This window comes from Staurois parvus, unplaced genomic scaffold (genome assembly GCF_062004578.1).
Source record: "Staurois parvus isolate SC_StPar_1 unplaced genomic scaffold, SC_StPar_1.0 ptg000029l, whole genome shotgun sequence".
NCBI lineage: Eukaryota > Metazoa > Chordata > Amphibia > Anura > Ranidae > Staurois > Staurois parvus.
Genome location: NW_028317825.1, coordinates 696745 through 719143, shown reverse-complemented (window position 1 = coordinate 719143; position 22399 = coordinate 696745). Strand labels below are relative to the sequence as shown.

General features: G+C 40.7%; 1 protein-coding gene across 2 annotated transcripts in view; it reads right to left on the bottom strand.

The window, feature by feature from the left end:
• ZFX (zinc finger protein X-linked) overlaps nucleotides 1-22399 on the bottom strand; it is a 36581-nt gene that overhangs the window by 5484 nt on the left and 8698 nt on the right. The window contains exons 2-8 of one of the 2 annotated variants that reach the window (XM_089656986.1): nucleotides 10986-11061; nucleotides 10689-10783; nucleotides 8179-8724; nucleotides 7332-7481; nucleotides 6955-7098; nucleotides 5802-5939; nucleotides 4017-4166 (exon numbers count right to left, since the gene is read on the bottom strand). In XM_089656986.1, coding sequence (XP_089513112.1) covers nucleotides 4017-4166; nucleotides 5802-5939; nucleotides 6955-7098; nucleotides 7332-7481; nucleotides 8179-8724; nucleotides 10689-10755 — 1195 coding nt within the window. In that variant the 5' untranslated portion in view covers nucleotides 10756-10783; nucleotides 10986-11061. The remainder of the gene's footprint in view (nucleotides 1-4016; nucleotides 4167-5801; nucleotides 5940-6954; nucleotides 7099-7331; nucleotides 7482-8178; nucleotides 8725-10688; nucleotides 10784-10985; nucleotides 11062-22399) is intronic. The other variant, XM_089656979.1, reaches the window with a different exon arrangement.

The window sequence follows — 22399 nt, the reverse complement described above, 5'->3', positions numbered from 1 at the left end:
TCCCTTTTTCAGGACAATTCTATTTCCTTAACTAGGCCAAATCTTATATCCCTTGTGTGCCGAGATGTGTGGGGAAGAAAATGGCTAGTTGTGAAGACATGTGCTGGAGTTGTGTCCCGCTGCTATGCAACCAGTGGGCGAATGGGTGTCCACTCCACCAGTAATATGTAATCTATTGAAGGGATTTTCCACTTTCTTCCACTAAAGAAAAACACGAGCAAATAGAGAACAGCATCTGTGCTTAAACCCTACAAAACTGGAGTACCAGACATCTAATGCTATATTCACACCACCAGCGACCTGTTCACTATAATCACAGGTTGACAGTGGTCGCAGGTATTCATGGCTGTCTACACAGCCAACGATTACCTGCAGTGATCACCGCAGGTAATCACTGGCTGTGCAGAGAGCCATGAATAGTTGCGGCTGCTGGTGACCTCACATTGTAGTGACCTTTCCACCCAGCCACTCACAGCCGCAGCAGGAATCAGAAGGTTCCTGCCACTACAATTCGCACCAGTGTGACTGTAGTCTACCAGTTTCCTTAGCACCTAATGCACAAGATATTAAACTACAGTAAACGGTCATGAAAAAAATTCTGAAAATGCTAGTTGTCTGCCTATCTTTAGCTTGAATACTTCCAAGTCACAAAAGAGACTAAGAATAAGAATACAAGAAATGGAAGCTGCATTTATCTAAACTTTTTTTTTTTTTTTAAAGGTTACTTAAAATATTAAAAGGTTCCAATGCAAACTACACAATTCTCTCACGACAGGATTCTTTTAGGCAGAATGGTTAAATCAAAAAACAATACTCAGTGAAGCTATTGCTTCTTACTGTCAACTGGACCTTACCACCTTATACAAATAGATGAAGCCTAGACAAGCAAACCACTGTGACAAAAGTAGATAAATATAAGTCAAGAGGTCCACTCACTCAAACCAGTATTTAAGGTTTGGATATATACTGGCAGCTTGAATTATGGTCTGATTTTGTAAAGATCTCTGGGACTAAAAGCATCATAACAGTGCAGGAGATGTGTTTTAGAAGACTACCCTGCCCTCACTGCAAGGTATATCTCAAAGGTCCTACCACAAACTTTAATAAAGCAACATAAAAGAAAAAAAAAAACTTTCTTCTTGGAAAATTATGCCTCTTGGGCTCCCCACAGACACATCTTATCTCAATGTATACAAGCATGGTTGACAACCACCAGGACACAGGATAGGCTTTCCAAATACACCCTCACACGGCCCTGTTGGATTCACTACAAAATCATGACAGAATACAAACAAATGTCCACCCCCATTTAAGAGGGATACTGGACAATTTTTTAGTTATCTGCAATAAATTGATCTCTGAAAGACATGTTCTTAACCAGACTCAGGGAGAGCAATATTGGTGGGGGTCTGGCCTACCAAGGCATGGAGGAGGCACCTGCCACTCCTTACTAAAATCTGCTCCCCTCGTATACCTCTCTTTCGCTCACTCTCTTTCCCATCCCTTCCTTTCTCCATACCGCGTTTCCTTCATTCATAACCCCGTCTCTCCCTACATTCTATGACCCACCTTTTTCTCCCTTAACACCCTGTTTTGGAGAGGCTGGAAGACCAGTGTCCTTAACTGCCTCCTAGTTCTTACACTCTCATGAGGGATAGGGGTGTTGGCAAAAATCAATGAAGGAAGATTACAAAGTTTGCAGGAATCAGCAGACAGGGACACATCAAATTAAAAGTAATGACCCTTTTCCCGATTTTATTTTTACTAAACCTAGTCTTTAATAAATACTAAACTGTGGGGGGAAAAAAAAAAAAAAATCTAATAGGAAAGGCAAGGTTCCTTTCTGCTTGGATACTACTGGCCTCCCCAAACCTTCCCTACAGGATATTTCTTATGTCCTCAAAATAGGTTTTTATTAAACTCCTAAACATAGAGAGTCTTATTAATCTGGTATTGTGCCCTTTATTAAACTCAAGTCATATATCACTATAGGTTTCTCTCATTTAGACTGTCTCTCAAGCAAATGAAAGTTTCTACGGAGCCCTTCAGAGCACGGAGGTTAAGAGCATAGGTTATAGGACTCATTCAGCTGCAAGTGTAATTTCAGTTTGAAACACACAAACTGGCCTTTTTGTAAAAGCAAACCAGTTAGGATTAGCCTGGTAAACGCTCAGTTTTCTGCCTATACACCCACCCACCCACAGTGCTGTGAAATAGTATTTACCCCCTTCCTGATTTTTTTTTTTTGCGCATATGTGTCACACTTAAATGATTCAGATCATCAAACAAGTTTTAAATATTATACAAAGATAAGTAAATAAAAAACACAGTTTTAAAAATGATTTCATTTAATAGTGGAAAAAAGCTGTCCAAACCAGCCTGGCCCTATGTGAAAAAATAATTTCCCCCTAAGCCTAGTAACTGGTTGTACCACCCTTGGTGGCAACAACTACAATCAAGTGTTTGCGATAACTAAAAATGAGTCTTTCACATTACCATGGAGCAATTCTGGCCCACTCTTTGCAGAATTGTTTTAATTCAGCCACATTGGAGCGGGTTCAAGCCTGTTTAAGGTCATGCCACGGCATCTCAATTGGCTTCAAGTCCAAGCTTTGACTAAGCCACTCCAAAAACCTTAATGTTGATTTTTTTTTGAGCCAGAGGTGGACTTGCTGGTGTGTTTCGGATCATTGTCCTGCTGAATAACCCAAGTGCTCTTGAGCTTGAGGTTACAAACTGATGGCTGGACATTCCCCTTCAAGATTTTCTGGCACAGTGCAGAATTCATGATTCAATCAATTATAGCAGGTCGTCCAGGTCTTGAAGCTGCAAAGCAGCCCCAGACCATCACACTACCATGTTTGACTGTTGGTGTAATGGGACGCACACCTTCCAAAAAGCTTTGTCTCATCAGTTCACAGAATATATGCCCAAAAGACTTGGGGATAATCAAGATTTTTTTTTAGCATATGCAGTTCTTTTGATGTTGTTCTGGGTCCACAACAGTGTTCTCCATTTGTGGATAATGGCTCTCACCATGGTTTGCTAGAGTCCCAAAGCCTTTCTTTAGATCACGGCATGATATGCTGATTTTTTAAGATCTTTTAGTGTGCTTTACTTTGTCAGACAGCTTCTATTTAGGTGATTTCTTGATTCAACAGGTCTGGCGGTAACCAGGCCTGGGTGTGGCAAGTGAAATTTAACTCAGCTTTCCAAAAAATTTGGTTAATCACAGTTTATTTGTGATTTAGCAAAGGAGGGGGCAATAACATTTTCACATAGGGCCAAGCAGGTTTCAACAGATTTTTTTTACCATTAATGAAATCATCATTTAAAAACTGCATTTTGTATTTACTCGTTTAAGTGTGACAAATATACACAAAAATAAAAAAAAAAATCATCAGGAAGAGGATAAATGCTTTTTCACACACAAACACGAGCGTACCTCGGTTTACGAGTTTATTGTGTTCTCTAGGACATTTTGTATTGCGAAATATTCGTAAACCGAAACGTGGTTTTCCTTAGGAATGCATTGAAAACCAATTAATCCGTTCCGGAGGTCAGAAAAATGTAAAAAAAAAAAAGCCTTTTATCTGTTCAAAACTCTTTATAAAGTGCACTTTAAAGGATTAATACTGTACAGGGACATGATTAAAAAGAAATTTGTAAATAAATTGAAAACCAATTAATCTTTAAATGCACTTTAAAGGCACGGGACCGGCGCTATAAACCTCCCAGGTGCAATGCATCCTGAGGAAACTTACTTCAAACTGCAAAAAAAACTTGTAAACCGAGGCATTTTCAATGGATTTTCATTTGTAAACCAAAAATTACGTTAACCGAGGCGTTTGTAAACCGAGGTACGCGTGTGTGTATATATCTCATATACACACTGCATATATTTAAACATTTTATTTTTTAGGTCTGCTGAATGACTAATCTGTGTGGACATTCACCTCAAGCATGCACCATACTGAATCTAATTAATACAAATACACTGAATTCAAAACACAAACCTGTTTGGTATTGTCTGTTTTCTCCTCTTCTCTTCTTCTTTGGTTTTTGCTTTAGTCTGTCCAGTCCATCAGACTCATCTATGTGTAAAAGGGCACTAGCAGTGCCATTACGGTGTTCTACTCCCTCCACGCTGTTCGTCATGTTATTACCTAAAACATTAAAAGTGGTGTATCAAAAATGTACAGAAAAATATATAGTGAAATTTTAAAGGCAAAAATATTGACAATTTTAGTGATCACATGTACTAGGAGGTAATATTGTAATGTGTACATGGTTTCCCACATTTGATTTGCAGTTAATGCAGATGAAATGCAGCCTTTTCTGTCTAAAGCTGCGTTTTGCATTCAATTCATGCATTTGAGCAACACTGCTCATGCCAATCAGCTTGCCAACTGCTGAGATCAAATTTCAGATCTAACAAGACCTGAATGGTAGACTTACCCTTAGAGAGAAGGACAGTAAGGGCCCACGTTAAGTGGCTTTTGATCAGAACTGCTTTGCTCCTCATACTAAGTTCTCATAATAAGTCTATGGAAATGCAAAGGCAGGTAAATTGCCCTAGCAATGAATTCTGAATGATTTCAGAAGTGTCTCAAACTGATTTCACTTCTGAAATCATTCATTTGCCCATTGAAGCCTGTCAACACAGGCTCTAAGGTACAACTATTTATTAGCAATAACCTTTTAAAAGATAAGTCTAAATAGTTATTTACATAAAAGGAGGCCTGAACTGGTTAACCCCCTTTTGAAAATGCTATTTGCTTGCCTGCCATTGTCTGAACCTGCATTTTTCTGAATTACTTTCAGAATAGGTTTCATTCAGGAGAATGATCACTTTGTTATATACCTAAAAGCACTGAAAATGCTTCAGGTGATTGGTGAGTTTGATATATAAAAAGGTGTAGGGGTGCAAAAACAAATAGATTTCTTTCATTGACATAAAAACTAAATCTTTCGGTTTTCAGGTTGGCCTTTAAATTGTGTTTTTTGGCTGTACTTCTGTGGATCAGAGGAGTGCAGTTAATTTTGCACTCCTATCACCCATTATCGGCTGACAGCAAACTGAAATCACTCAGCTGGTCCAGGCTGTGGAAAGTTGGGATCCACCCCAGAGTCTGGAGCAAAGCGCTGAGAGCCTGAGCCAGCTGCTTCCTCCCCCTCCACAGCTCAGCGCTCCAATGAGCGCTGAGGAAGCTGAGCAGACAATGGTGACTGACGGTCCTGCACTCTGCTCAGAGCGGAGAGGAGAACTAAGCGATCACTGGTCATGTGATTGCTGAGTTCTCACACTTGGAGCCGGAAAGGAACAGATACAGAATTGGTCCACTGCTTAATCTGTCCCCAGCCTGCTCTAAGTGTGAGAACCTAGGTAAGTATAAATGGGGGGAGGGGAGCCCTACTTCTCAAAAGTTAATAGTCCTCCTAATAATCTGTAGATCCATTATGTAGCACTGACTGTTCACCCCGACTAGGGCAGTATTTAAACTCCAGCACATACAGTGATAGGAGTATACCTTTTTCTATTTAGAAATTAACTGCACATCTTATCATGGGTGCCTCTACACAACTCCATTATCACAAGTGGTGCACTAATCTGTTGTATTTGTTGGGAAATCTGGCTTACCCGCACAAGGTAATATTACTACAACGGTTCTGTCAGTCTTAGAACCCCCAAGCTTTAACATGTCTATCAAACACACTAAAATATTTTACTGTAGTGTACTTTTGCACTGTGAATCTCTGCACTTAAATGTTAATTCCTGCTAATAAACAAAGGTCTTTACCATACGCTGCTGCCCAGGCTACTGGCATAAAGGTCTTGCTTAGTTCAGCATCGTCAAGTTGATGATCATGTGTTATTGAGGCATCCTCCTCTCCAACAATAACTTCCATATACACCTCATCAGCAATCTCTGCCACATCTGTGAAAGAAACAATGTTATTTAGGTTCACACTGAGGCATTATTTATGTAAATAAAAACAAATCGAACCAATATTCTATGCTTCTTTTACCAAAAACAGGCACTGATCAACAAAATACAAAAATATTCCTACTCCTTAAAGCGGTAGTAAACTCTGCCCCTCGAGAACACCTCATCAATGCAGCAAGTATGTTGAAGCTTTCTATTACATTCTGCCCAGTTAGTGACCCATTGTGATGTCTCTTGCTTGCATTTGGTGCAGTTTGTAATTTGTTCCTCCGCATCCGAAGACGGCATCACAATGAGTACTGTCTTCCGTAGCGCTCTGAGCTTCCACCCTTTCTGCTTCTCCCTGCCATAATCTTGTGTCTGTGCAGTGAGTTTGTAGCAAGCCTCATTTTTGTTTTGTTGATTACTATGGAACATTATATAAATAAATGTGATGCTAGGGTTTGGATAAACAGGCTTTTGAACATGTATTTTTAAGCAGTGTGAAGCAACGTCAGAATTGTGACTCAGATGTCAGAAGAAATCTTCCTTCAAAAATCTGCAAGGAAACAGACATTTCTGGGAGACTTGATCTCCTAGGTCTTTCTTCCCACTGACAGCCACTCATTATTTTATTGACACAGAGGTCAGCAAGAGGAACCAGTAACTAGTGAAAGCTGTGAGGGACAAAGCAGATCGACACTCCCCCAGCATATTTCAGGGAACAGTAGGTATTTGCTTGCTTATTTTACAGGTATACCTTTCTGCAGTGTCATTTAAAAGCATGATGCATTAGACTTGCTTCTAGAGTACACATAACCCTAGTGAGATTGTAGGTGTGGTTTGACAACTTATTGTATGTATGAGTTCAATTAAAAAACTAGTATCAGTAACTATAAATGGTCTGACACGTAAGAATGTATCAAGCAAATGTGCCACAAAAATTATTCTAATTTCATGTCCACCTACTGAACCTACAATATAAAGACATTATTTTACTGCTTCTCAGTTATGGTTAGGAATTTACCCAAATCGTTGTCTTCATTTTGGGAGTCATTAACGGCCATATAAACCATTTTCTCCCGAGGAAGCCGACCTCCAGTGTGTGGGTCCAAAAGTCCCTCTCCATGGTCATTCTCTGACTCGCTTTCAACAATATCCACAGTGCCGCCTGGCAGGAAAAATATTCAAACAATTTATTTTTCCTACAGCCAACATATGCCATAAATCAGCAGGCAAAAAAAAAAAAAACAAGGCAGAAAAAATACACAGATGTTAGGGTTGGTCCAATATTTACAAAAACAAAACCAGATCATAGAAATCCTCAGTCCTTACCAATGCATAGGCTGTAAGAAAAGGAAAACACTGAACTGGCAGGCTGCTTTTTGTGAAAGAGTTCCTTACCCAAGTCTTCTTCACCAGGATCAGCCTTAAATATGTAAACCTTGATAACTTCTGGGCATGTTCCATCTAACTTGCTGGAGTCACCCTCTACATCGCCTGCCAGAGCAATTTCTTCAGCACACTCTTCATCAATTTTTTCTGCATCATCCACTAAAAAAATAAATAAATATTAGGCTTTGCTTCGCAGGGAATTCATATTGTGGATTAAAAACACCCCAAAACTATTAGTGCATCTGGATTCTGTGAACACTTGCTCCTGGCTGAATATCAGTACGCTGTGAACATAAGCTGAGGTCTGCCCAAGAACAGAGATTCAATATTTGCCATCTGCATGTCCATTCACACACAGAGCTGTGGCTCAGCCCTGCCCCCTCCCTCTTCTGATTGACTCAATGGCTGTGACTGACAGCAGTGGGAGTCAATGGCTCCCACTGCTGCCTCAGCCAATCAGCAGTAAAAGTCCCCAGAGAACTGAGGCTCTCGTGGACATCGCTGGATTGGGATGGGGCTCAGGTAAGTGTTAGGGGAGGCTGGGGGGGCTGCTACACACAGAAAGGTTTTTACCTTCATGCATAGAATGCATGAAGGTGAAAACCGTGAGCCTTTAGAACCACTTAAAAGCAACTATTTTCTAAAACTGACCAAGTTTTACTTGCAATAAAAACTCAAACAAGTTCTCATCAGAGACATAAGACTGACTGCTGATCCACTTCACCACAAGCAATATTGCTATAATTCTGAAATAAACCATAAACATTAGCCCTAAAATCTAAGCAACTCCTAATTTGTGGACATAGCTTGCAAAAAAAAAAAAAGCAACATAATCATTACGTATAACACAACGTACATGAAATCATGAGGTAGTCATCACAATTTACTTCTTCCCCATCTGGTCCTTGCACTGGAATCCCATTGGCATCAATCACAGCTTCTGATGCACAGTCAGCTACTAAGACCTCTTCTGAAATCATGTCATCTCCGAGATCATCATCTGTCATTGCCTCACCAACCACGTGCTCAGACCGAACAACACTATCAGCGTCCGGGACAGTCAGGTCACTTTCAACTAAATCAGAGTCCAGAACATTGTCTGGTACATCACAGTTAGAAAGGACATCCTCTTCCAGTTCCTGTTCCTCAGTTTCAGGGCCAATTTCATCCTCTAAGACTTGCTCTGGTATTATTACAGTTTCTGACACCCGAGCTCCCTCCAAAATGTCTGAGCACTGCACATCTTCTATAACCACATCTTCAATTACATCCTGAATCACCACAGAGTCAGCATCTTCTGCAAAACCTTGAACAGTCATGCCTCCTTCTCCATCTGAAACAAAGACAGTCTCTTGGATCTCGACAATAATTTCATTTCCATTAAGATGTGGGGTTCCCGTTCCTAGAAGAGCATAAAACAGCAAGGAGAATTATTTTGACAAGCCCAACAGAGAAAACATACGTTTGTTTGGAAATATTTATGACATTTCGTTTTATTCTTTATATGCATTGCGTTAAAATTACTCCAGTGGGGTTGCCATAAAAACGTTTAAAATGTGAAAAAAAAAAAAGTAATCACACTTCAATAAACAGACATACTGTATGTATCTATCAAGTGAAAAAAATAAATTATCAAGGAATAGGAAACGTCACACTCAAAGCACTTTACAATGCTAAGTTGACCTGCAGGTTATTTGGTATACCTCAGTAAGAGGAAAAGCTGGTTACCAGATATACGGATGTCTAATGAGAGGTTGAAACAACATGTTTCAAACACTGTTTAGGGTAAAATCTAGATTCAGTGTTCTGGAACATGGTTGCCATGGACTGAGTGTCCATAAAATAAAGGCTAACAAATGGAAGTAAATTCTAAAGATATATTTCCCCACTATTAAGGTGGCAAAGGCTTCTGGAGGCCACAGTGGGACACAAAGGTAGCATGCTGAAGGGGCACAATTAACAGGGTCAACGTTTTGTTTCAGGACACATGCAGTGCGGGAAACAAAACCCACTTTCCGTGAGACCTGCAGCAGGTGTCAATGTTAAATTAATGACACCCCAAATGTAGGTCGCAAATGCAGTGTTTTCCTGCACTGGATACTTCTGTACCAAACAATCCAGTTGAAGTGCGTTTCCAAAAGCAGTGCATGCATTACTTTGAGTGCAGTGCAGTGCGAATTGAGCCATTTAGAATGAATGGGCTCAAATCGCATTACAATGAACCGTATGTGAATCGCTGCCAGTTCCTGTGTGATTCCAAGTGTTAACTGGCCCTCGACCAAAATGAATACATCACAACCCCCAAAATTCTGTATTATAAATATATCCTACAATAGATGTATTGTTAAACTGTAACTGCACTGCATCTGAGCACCACTATTTAATACATTTTTCATATTCAAAGCAAACTCACTCATCTATCCATATCTCTATGCTTTATTGTGTGGAGAAATCACTTTGAAATACACTCCATAGCATTCCTGTCCATGGCCATCTTGAGTAAGGGCAGATGATTTATGTAGCAGTTACTCCCTAGAATCCATCTGCACTTAGCTCAGGCATGCAGCCAGGAGAGTGTGCTTGGCTGAGAAAACCCATCCTCCTCTCCTGAAGTCTCCTGAGATGTAAGACATTTGCCTAGGCATGGAAACCAGGAAGAAATGTAAAAAAAAAAGCAAAAACCTTTAAGTAAGCAAATATGATAACCTTTCCTATCTCTTTACTAATGCTAGCAGTATAAGGATTGAAAATAGTCAATGTTTATTGATAGAGAAAAGGTCTGCTTTAAAAATCACACTTTAACTTTAGTCAAACTTGTAATATGAAAAGAGTATACCGTCTGAAAAGATTATAAGCAATTACTACATTTAAAAAAAGGAGATTGCCTCACAAAGTAAAACAATCCATCTGGAGTTGGTACAGGGACTCATCTTGCAAATCAAAGTGCTACAACTTCATATGATCTGACTATATTTCCACCTTTAGGGCTGGTTCACACCACAGAAGTGCAGTCTGCATGCATGCCAGATGTGTTTCTGTATGCATGTTTTTGATGCACTGTTTCCTCTTGTTTGCTTTTTACATTTTTCTTCATTTTCCTTTTCTGTGTAATGTGTTTCCACGCGGTTTTGATTTGGTTTGCCATGTTAAAGTACAAATCCTTGCAGAAAAAAAATGCAGCATGTTCTACTTTTGCTGACTGTACTGGAACACACTGCAATGGTGTGAACTTAGCCAATGGAATCAATGTAACCTACTATCCATGTGTTTTTGATACAGAAAAAAAAACCCACACTGGACTGCATGTGGTATGTTAGTGACATCAGCTACATTTCAAACAAAAGTGACTCAAGCAACCTCTAGTACCTGAAGCATGAAAGAAAGCATGCGGCTCCGTGGTATGCAGTGCAAGCTCAGCTACATCCTCTTCCATGACTCTGAACAAGCATTAGCTGATCTTTCTGTAATAAAAAATAATGATGCAAAAAAAAAAAAAACAAACAAAAAACACAAAATGAAATAAAGTTCTATTTTCAGTATAAAGTCAAAAACACACATACATTATTAAAGGTGTATTCTGATGCCAACCTTGCTGGACATAAAACAGTTACAAACATTTTTATTAGAACAGGCAAAATAAATGAATCACAGTCTTGTCCTCACCATTTGGAAATTAAGTGTATGGAAGTGGACTCAAAGGTTTTCTTTGTAGGCAACAGTAAGCATGTTTTCTTTTTTACTGTAAAAAAACAGTATGGTAACAATTTCAATAACTCATTGCAAAATTGAATACCTACAGAATTTTAAAGTACAAAATATAATTGTTCTCCTTAATTATGAACATCTATAAAGTAGCATAGCTAAAGAAAACCTGTGGTGGACAATTGCAGCCCTTATTCTAAGAATGCTTAGCTGCCTGGATGTCATTCTGATCTGACTTCAACACCATAACTGACCGAGCACAACCTTGCAGTCAGTAATATTGAACTCCTGATTAGCATGCTTGTTCTGGGACAGGGACTACAACTATTAGGCCTCATTCACACCATACGTGCAGGAAAACTGATGGAAATTGACCAGCAGATTTCACTTGCAGAGACATCAGTTTTCATGCGTGTTTCAGCGAGTTCTATACACGTTGCAAAAAAAATCTGCATGTGATACTAGTGTTGTGATGTCAACAAAGCACATAGAGAACTGATTTAGTTGTGCCCTTGCAGAATGCGTGCAGAAAAACTGACATCTATTAGATTGTAAGCTCCAAGGAGCAGGGCCCTCCTAACCCTCTTGTATTGAACTGCATCATTGCTGTATTGTCTCCCGTTATATTGTAAAGCGCTGAGTAAACCACTATATAAATCCTGTATAATAATAATAATATAATCATCTCTGCACCATGGTGTGAACGAGCCCTTAAACTTGCAATCAGATTTCAACACGAGGTGTATATGTACTTTCTCGGTGCTGGTGTCAAAGAGCAACTCCAGAAATATAAGAAAAGCATTCTTTAGATTACCAGTATATATTTTTAAGTCATTCAATGTTTTCAATCCCATCAGCATAAATACCTGTAAATGGTCATGGTGACGCTTTTCAGCCGAAAGCTGAAATCAGTTTTTAAGCAGGAATGATTGCAGCGTAAGCTGCTAGACAGGAGGTAAATGTACTTCAGTGGGCAACCTTGTGATGTTTCCTAGTGAGTAGGAAATATTAGAGCAAAGGTGCTACAAAGCTAGGGTAACACACACACACATATACAGTGAAGGAAATAAGTATTTGATCCACTGCTGATTTTGAATGTTTGCCCACTCACAAAGAAATGATCAGTCTAAAAATCAAATGGTAGGTGTATTGTATCACTGAGAGACAGAATAGGAACAAAAAAATTCAAAAGAAATGCGTGTCTAACAAATTATACACCGATTTGCATGTTCATGAGGGAAATAAGTATTTGATCCCCTTCACAAAGCATGACTTAGTACTTGGTGGCAAATCCCTTGTTGGCAATCACAGAGGTCAGACGTTTCCTGTAGTTTGCCACCAGGTTTGCACACATCTCAGGAGCGATTTTGGCCCACTCCTCTTGGCAGATCCTCTCCAAGTCATTAAGGTTTGGTGGCTGACGTTTGGCTCACTCCACAGATTTTCAATCAGATTAAGGTCTGGAGACTGGCTAGGCCACTCCAGGACCTTAATGTGCTTCTTCTTGAGCCACTCCTTTGTTGCCTTGGCCATGTGTTTTGGGTTCTTGTCATGCTGGAACACCTATGCACAACCCATTTTTAATGCCGTGGCTGAGGGAAGAAGGTTCTCATCCAAGATTTGATGGTACATTGCCCCGTCCATCGTCCCTTTGATGCTGCGCAGTTGTCCTGTCCCCTAAGCAGAAAAACACCCCCAAAGCAGAATGTTTCCACCACCATGTTTGACAGTTGGGATGGTGTTCTTGGGGTCATAGGCAGCATTCCTCCTCCTCCAAACACGGCGAGTTAAGTTGATGCCAAAGAGCTCGATTTTCATCTCATCTGACCACAACACATTCAACCAGTCCTCCTCTGCATCTTTCAGATGTTCAGTGGCAAACTTCATGTGCTTTCTTGAGCAGAGGGACCTTGCGGGCACTGCAGGATTTCAATCCTTGTCGGCATAGTGTGTTACTAATTGTTTTCTTGGTGACTGTGGTCCCAGCTGGCTGGAGATCATTGAAAAGATCCTCACGTGTAGTTCTGGGATGATTCCTCACTGTTCTCATGATCATTGACACTCCACAAGGTGAGATCTTGCATGGTGTACCAGACCTAGGGAGACTGACAGTTGCATTGTGTTTCTTCCATTTGCTAATGATTGCACCAACTGTTATCTCCTTCTCACCAAGCTGCTTGGCGATAGTTTGGTAGCCCAGTCCAGCCTTGTGTAGGTCTACAATCTTGTCCCTGACATCCTTGGACTGCTCTTTGGTCTTTGCCATGGTGGAGAGTTTGGAACCTGATTGTTTGATTGCTCCTGTGGACAGGTATCTTTTATACAGGTAACAAAATAAGATTAGCAGCACTCCCTTTAAGAGACTGCTTCTAATCTCAGCTTGTTACTGTATGAAAGACACCTGGTAGCCAGAAATCCTGCTGAATGATAGGGGATCAAATACTTATTTCCCTCATGAACATGCAAAATCAGTGCATAATTTGTTGGACATGCATTTCTTTTAAATATGTGTTGCTATTCTGTCTCTCAGTGTTACAATACACCTACCATTTGATTTTTAGACTGATCATTTCTTTGTGAGTGGGCAAACATTCAAAATCAGCAGGAGATCAAATACTTATTTCCTTCACTGTATACACTGGGTGTGCAGACTTTATACCCAGTGTGTGTGTGTATGTGTCAGGAATGGACTCACCACTGGTCGTGGGACTCACCTGCCATGTGGACTGCAGTACCAGGGCTGGCCAGCGGGTGCTCTCAGCAGCCAGACGCTCACTCCTGCAATCAAGTCATCACCTGAGGCTGATTGCAGGAGGTGTATTTAAGGAGTGGCCAGGCCTGCAGTCAGTGCCTTGGTATATGTTTCCCATGAGCCCCTGTACCTGCATCCTGTCTGCTTCCTGCCTGATCCTGTTTCTGCTTTGATCCTGACTCTGAACGAACTCCACCTGTCCTGACCTCGGCTATTCCTGACCACTCTTCTGCCTGCTCCTTTGTGTCTTGTCTGCCCGATGGTTCCTGACCCGGCCTGCCTGACCACTCCACCTCACCAGCCCTGACTGCTCTTGTCTGTGTTCATTCCGTTATCAGTTGGAGGTTTTGTTTTGTTATATTGTGCGTTTTAGATTTGTGTATAACCTTTAATAAATTATATTGTTACACCATACTTGAGCCTGCGTTTCCCTGTGTCAGTTCACAGATCTCTGGTCTTACTGGGAGCCCTGACAGTATGTATATATACATATACACACACTTTTCATTATAGTGCAGCTTGATACTACAATTGTTTAAATTCATTTTTTTTCCCCTTAACCACTTCAGCTCCAAAAGATTTTACCCCCCTCGTAACCAGGCCATTTTTTGCACTATCACACTGCTCTACTTTAACTGGTAATTGTGCGGTCATGCGACTTATAGTGGGATTGTGATTGTGCAGAGGGCAATCTGACACTGACTGTGAACTAACACGGAAATCTCCAGCGACACTAATCAGTGCTAATAATATACACTTTCACTGTACCAATGGCACTGGGTAGGAAGGGGTTAACATCTGGGGCAATTAAAAGGTTAAGTGTGTGCCTAGCAAGTGTTCATGGGTTTACTGTGTGGTCCTTTTACTAAAGGGATTTGACTGTTTTTATTCCCTGATTTGTAGGCAGACAAAAACTGACACAACGTCGCTGTCAGTAGAGAGATCTGTGTTATCAACACAGATCTCTCTCCTGTCATCCGCTCTGCCAATTGACAGGTCCTGGGCCAGGAATCATAAACCGGGACCTGCTGATCAGTATGTGCTGGAGCCAGTGAGCACAGCCGAGTCATTGGGCGTGCGCCCCCGAACCTACAATGCATGGTCTGCAAGCAGTTAATCTACACTCAGTACCCCATAATGACAAAGTAAAACAGAATTTTAGTTATGTTTGCAAATGTATGAAAAAGGAAAAACTGAAATATCACATTGGCATAAATATTCAGACCCTTTGCAACAACACTTGAAATTTAGCTCAGGTGCCTTCATTTCTCTTGATCATTGCTGATATGTTTCTACACTTTGACTGGAGTCCACCTGTGGTAACTTAAATTGATTGGGCATGATTTGGAAAGGCACACACCTCTCTATAAAAGGCCTCACAGCTGAGAATGCATACTGTATAAGAGCAAAAGCCATGAGGTCAAACGAACTGCCTGCAGAGCTCAGAGACAAGATTATTGCAAGGCACAGATCTGGGGAAGTCTACAAAAAGATTTCTCCTGCACTGGAGTTTCCAAAGACCACAGTGGCCTCCATAATTCTCAAATGGAAGACTTTTGGCACAACCAGGACTCTTCCTAAAGCTGATCGCCTACCCAAACTGAGCAATCGGGAGAGAAGGGCCTTAGTAAGAACAAGAACCTGATGGTCACTCTCACTGAGCTCCAGAGATCCTGTGTGGATATGGGACAAAGTTCCAGAAAAACAACCATCACTGCAGCCCTTCACCAATCTGGGCTTTATGGAAGAGTGGCTAGATGGAAGCCTCCCCTCAGTGCAAAACACATGAAAGCTTGCTTGGAGATTGCAAAGAAAAAAGCACCTGAAGGACTCTCAGACTGGGGAACAATATTCTCTGGTTTGATGAAACCAAATTTGAACTGCTTGGCCTCAATTCTAAAACGTTATGTCTGAAGGAAACCAGACACCGCTCATCACCTGCCCCATACCATCTCAACAGTGAAGCATGGTGGTGGCAGCATCATGTGGTGACAGTGTTTTTCAGCAGCAGGAACTGGGAGACTGGTTAATAGAAAGCTGAATGCAGCAAAGTACAGAGATATCCTCAAAAACATATTCCAAAGCACTAAGGATTGGGCTGAAGGAAAACGATCAAAGGCACACATCCAAGACAACACAGGAGTGGATTAGGGGCAACTCTGTGAATGTCCTGGTGTGGCCACAGCCCTGACCTGAGCCCTACTGAACATCTCTGGAGAGACCTGAAAATGGCTATCCACCGACAGTCCGCATACAACCTTACTGAGCTTGAGAGGAAGAAGAGCAAAGAAGAATGACAGAAAATCCCCCAATCCAGGTGTACAAAGCTTGTTGCTTCATACCCAAAAAGACTCAAGGCTGTAATTGCTGCCAAAGACGCTTCAACAGAGTACGGAGTAAAGGATCTGAATACTTAAAGTGGAACATCACTCTCTCAAACATGGACTAACAGAAATCTTAAGCGACATAGCCGCGCACTGGAGCGATTGTGGTGTAAAACCAAGCCTCAGCAAGCATTCATCCTATATAACTCTGCTTTCTTAACATACAATTCCTCCCTCCATGCTGCCAAATAAGCCTACTTTGTCAATCTTATTAATACCTTGTCATCCAGTCCTCGTCATCTCTTTTCTACTTTTAACTCTCTACTTTCTCCACCTCCACCCAGTAACTCACTCACTGCTTACGAAATTGCAAACCATTTCAAAAACAAGACTGACGCAATTTGTAGGGGCATTTCCTACTGCACAGATATCTATCCCACTTAGCATACCTTATATAAAACCACCCACAACACTTTCCTCTTTTGACCTTGCTACTACTGAAGAGGTCACTTAAGTTTTCTCAGAAGCCCGTCTCACCACCTGCCCCCTGAATCCTCTCCCCTCTCAACTACTACAGTCACCCTCTTCTTCTGTCCTATGCTCCCTCACTCACATCTTCAATCTCTCCCTCTCTAATGTTGCCTTTCCCACCCCTCTAAAGCATGTACACATCACTCCCATAATTAAAAAGCCCTTCCATGACCACACCAACCTGAACAACCTAAGACCAATCTCCCTGCTCCCGTTTACCTCTAAACTCTTAGAACGCTTAGTCTACAATTGCCAGAGCTCCTACCTCAGTGACAACCTTCTTGACCCTTTACAGTCTGGCTTTTGCTCACTCCGCTGAAACTGCCCTACTAAAACTCACTAATGATCTACTAACTGTTAAAACCAATGGCCATACTCTTACTACTTGACCTCTCTGCAGCTTTTGATACTGTTGACCATCCCCTCCTCCTTAAAAAACTCCACTCTCTTGGCCTCTGAGACTCTGCTCTCTCCTGGTTCTCCTCCTATCGCAGTGCTCCTTCAGAGTTACCTATAACTCTGTCGCCTCCTCTCCACTTCCTTTCTGTAGGGGTCCCTCAAGGTTCTGTCCTTGGACCCCTTCTCTTCTCCATCTACACCTCCTCCCTTGGTCACTTGATAAACTCCCATGGCTTTAACTACCATCTCTATGCTGATGACACACAAATCTATCTTTCTACTCCTCACCTCACCCCTTCAGTCTCCTATCACATTACTAACCTACTAAGTGACATATCAGCATGGATGTCACTCCGCCACCTCAAACTAAATCTTTCCAAAACAGAGCTCATACTATTCCCTCCAGCCCATGCCCCCTCCTCTAACTTCTCCATCAAGATCAATAATACAACCATGCTCATGTAAAGCCATATATAACTCTGCCCCAAATTATATGACCAATCTTATCTCCAAATATCACCCAAACCATCCTCTCCGCTCCTCCCACGACCTCCTGCTCTCTAGCTCCCTTGTCTCCTCTTCCCATGCTCATCTCCAGGACTTCTCCAGAGCCTTCCCCATCCTCTGGAACTCTACCCCAATCTATCCGACTATCGCCTACTTTGCCCACTTTTAGTTAATCTCTGAAAACCTCTCTCTTCAGGGAAGCCTATCCTGCCTTCAGCTAATAACCAAATCTTCTATTCCTCCTATCAGTTCATCCCCCACAGCTACTACCTTTTGTACTACCAGCCCCTCCCTCTTTATATTGTAAAGTGCTGAGTAAACTGTTGGTGCTATAAAAAGCCTGTATAATAATAATGTTAATCCTTATGCTCCTAGTATCAGTAAATAGTTATGATATACTTTCCTATTTACTTGTTTTAAACTTTTTTTTTTTAATACATTTTGTCAGTTATTTCCTGGTTTCCATGCCTAGGCAAATGAAGTCACACATCCCAGGAGCCTTCAGGAGGGGAAGTAGGGATCTCAGCTCAGCCAATGCATGAGCTAAGGGCAGATGGATTCCAGGAAGTAAATGCTACATGAATCATCTGCCTTTACACAAGAGAGCCACTGCCAGAAATACTAGGGGGTGTATTTCAAAATTAATTCTCTGCTCCCCCCTGCCAGTATAGGGAGGTGAAGGAGTTTTGTATTGGCGCTCATGGACCCTTGCTCTTTGGTGTGTGTTTTTTTTTTTTTTCTCTTTCTTTCTTCTCTGCTTTTCTTCTTTCCTTTTCTGTTTGTTTTGATGTGACAGTGGACAGCTGTCTTTAGGTGCGATAATCTGGGTTTCACTGATGTTATTGTAACCTATGTGCCATTGATAGCCCCTACGTGGGCATACGTTTTGCCTTATTGGAATTAGAGCGTTGTCTGCTCTATTATGCATTTTCTATCGGTGCAATTGATAGCCCCTGCGTGGGCGTGTTTTGTTGCCTCTGTTTTATACTGTTTAAAATTAATAAAAACCATTGAAATACAAAATTAATTCTCAGCAAAATAAAGCATGGAGACATGAATGAATGGGTGAGTTTGTTTTGAATATTAAAAATTAATTAAATAGCATTTTTGGTGCTCAGATGCAGTGCAGTTCCACTTTAAGTACATATGAGATTTCATTTTTTTTCTTTTCAAACTTCTCAGACATTTCTAAAATTTTCTTTTCACTTTGTTATTATGGGGTACTGAGTGAAGATTAGATGAAAAAGAAAAAAAAATGAAACTGAAGTACCAGGCTGCAACATAAAATTGAAAAAGTGAAGGCAGTGTGTGTGTACATCACAGACACACACCAATCAGCCATTACATTATGACCACCCATCATAACCTCTCGATGCACGGACTCCACTAGACCTATGGAGGTATGCTGTGGTGTCTGGAACCAAACCACCAGTAGCAGATCCTTTAAGTCCTGTAAGTTGTGAGGTGGGACCTCCATGTATAGAACTTATTTTTCCAGCATATCCCACAGATGCTTGATTGGACTGAGATCTGGAGAATTTGGAGATCAAGCCACTCCTCAAACCATTGTTGAATTCACCAGACCAAGCCACCTTCTTCTATTGTAGATGCTTTTGGCTGTGTCAGCATGGGCACCATGACCAGTCTGCGGCTACGCAGCCTCATAAACAACAACCTGAGATGCAATGTGTGTTCTGACACTTTTCTATCAGAACCAGTATTAACTTTTTCAGCAATCTGAATTACAGTAGCTCTTCTATTGGATCGAAATATATGGACCAGCCTGTGCTCCCCCATAGATCAATGAGGCCTGGCTGCCCATGACCCTATTTTCTTTCCTTGGACCACTTTTGGTAGATCTTGACCACTGCAGACCGGGAACATCCCACAAGAGCTACAGTTTTGAAGATACTCTGACCCAGCCGTCTAACCACTACAATTTGGCCCTCATCAAAGTTGCTCAAGTCCTTATGCCTGCCCATTTTTTCTGCTTTTAACACATCAACTCCTGAGGCAACATGTTCACTTGCTGCCTAATATATCACACCCACTTTCAGATGCCCTTGACGCAAAATAATCAATGTTATTTACTTTACCTGCCAGTGGTCATAATTTTATGGCTGATCAGTCTATGATATATTTATTTATTTCCTCACCTGTGTATTTAGTGGATTGGCTGGAGCTGTCTGCCATATATAATACAGAAGCATAATACTAAGTACAACTAGAGGCAAATTTACTGAAATGTTTTGGATTTAGATATGCTTTAACTATACCATGCTCAAAGAGGTTTGCCATACAAAGGTTCATGAACACCTTTCATGACAGCAAGAACATATAACCAGTCAGTGAAAAAAGAAAACCATGCCTTTCTCTTCAGACCACATGTCAGAAGCACCATAAGCTCTATTCTTTTTTTGAAGGAAAATAAAAAAAAGACACACAAAACACCAAACTGCACTTATACAAAATTAATTCAAAAACTTTTTATAATCTTTAATTAATGCATTAATTGCTGAATTGTGTTTGTTTTAATACCTGCCTAGAGTTCTGCATTTAAGTGTATGTTACTGGATTTTTTTTCCTTGTGTGCGCACATATATGTATTTTAGAAATCATAGTATATCATTTTCATGTACTTCTTTTATCTGAAGTGTCTGGTTGATCCTGCTGGTCACACCTTTTTTCCTGGTTCTAAAGTGACCATGCAAAGCACAGAAGCTGATCTGTTAGTGTGGACAGATGTCATAGTTTGTATGCCCATTCAAGATACAGGGCACAAAACAAGCCTGTATGGGGTAGTTTGTTCAGCCACCACGCCCCCCAAACCCAATCACAGCCCGCCTCTTGTACACACCCCGTATCTTGCCTGAGGTTGAACAGACTATGGAATACAGGTACAATGTGTGTCTGCACAGAGTCCTGTAGACCCCCTACTCCCACTAGCAGAAAGAAGAGATGCATTGGTCACATGACAAAACTTTGTAACCTTGTAAAAAAAAATAAATGAATAAAAAGATCATTGCTGAAACTAAGCAAAAGCAGTTATGGTACTACTATGGTAACTACTTTAACTGTGTTTATCTGGTATTACTATTAAAACCGGTTTAAAATACATTAAAGAAAAATTGTTTTTAAAATGAAAAACAGATGTATACTTACCTGCTCTATGCAACAGAATTGCAGAGCGGCCCTGAACCTCTTCTTCTCAGGTCCCCCACCAGTGCTCGTGGCTCCACCACCCCGCCAAGTGCCCCCATAGGTAGCCGCTTTCTATAATTGCACTTGTGCTGGCTCGCTTCAAGCCCACGTCTATAGACACAGTAAGACCCGGCCCCACCCCCGCCACTAGCCTTGATTGACAGCAGTGGGAGTCATTAGCTGCAGACGGGCACAGCGCTGGATCGAATGATGCCTTATGTAAGAAAAGGGGTTGGGCTTGCGGCTGTGATACTGATGCCTTAAAGGATAAGTTCACCTTTTAGACAAAACTAATAAATGCACATTTTTTTCAGGTAAAAAAAAAAAATGTGCATTTATTATTTTTGTATACAGGAGCCTGGAAAGCATTGCACCAGTGATCAGTAGGTTGCTGATGCCATGCAGGTCTCCTGCAGACCTGTCACAATATCTATATCGATATTCTAACAGAAAGCGTCAATGAACTACCACGTCGCTCCACAGGGCCTGGGTAGTTAATTGAAAACTACAAGCCGACAGCTGCGAAGGCTGTTGGGACTTGCAGTTCAGGTTATTCATTCCATGAATGAATGATGCGGCCTTGTGGGTGGAGCGCTGTTTTCAAATTTGACAAAGTACAGGGAGAATTCTACCCGTACTGTCAGAGTGGGGGGGTGGTATATGGGAACATGTTACACGTTCCACCCAAAATCGGATGGAACATGTAACATGTTTCCAAAGGTGAACTTATCTTTTAACATTTTTAACTTAATGCATGGAAGCCATTAAGGTAAACAAATGTTTAGTCTTTATAACCACTTTAACCATTTCAATACCGGGCAATTTTACACCTTCCTGCCCAGGCCATTTTTCAGGTTTCAGCGCTCTCACACTTTGAATGACAATTGCGCGGTCATACAACATTGTACCCAAACTAAAGTTTTATCATTTTCTTCACACAACTAGAGCTTTCTTTTGGTGGTATTTAATCACCGCCGGGGTTTTTATTTTTTGCTAAATTAAAAAAAAAAAAGACTGAAAATTTTGAAAAAAAAACACGTTTTTCTTTGTTTCTGTTATAAAAGTTTGTAAATAAATAAGTGTTCTTCATAAATTTAGGCCAAGATGTATTCAGCTACATGTCTTTGGTGAAAATAACCCAAACTAGGATGTATTTTTTAGTTTGTAGTAAAGTTACAGAGTTCACAAACTATGGTATAGATCTGAATATTGATCAATCCTGAAGTACTGACAGCCAATCTAATTTCTTGAGGTCCAAGAATGTCAGAACAGTACAGATATCCCCCAAATGACTCTTTTTTGCAAAGTAGACAGTCTGACATACTTCATAAGAGGCATGGCAAGTTTTTTTGTCATAATTTTTCAGAAAATGAAAAAATAAAAATTATTTTCACTATTTTTTTTTTTACATACTGTCACCAGTGCAGTACAGCGTCATCATATAACTGGCATGGCAGTGATCAGGGATACTGACTGGTGACAGTGTGAAAAAAAATATATATATAATTTTTTATTACATTTTTTTTTTTTTAAGATTTTTTTTTCATATTTCACTATGTCCAAAGTAGTACAATGTTACCATGGTAACATTGTACTACTTTAGGGAAGTGATCAGTAATTTTTTTTTTTTTTTTACACAATTTGCTTATAGCAAAGAATTA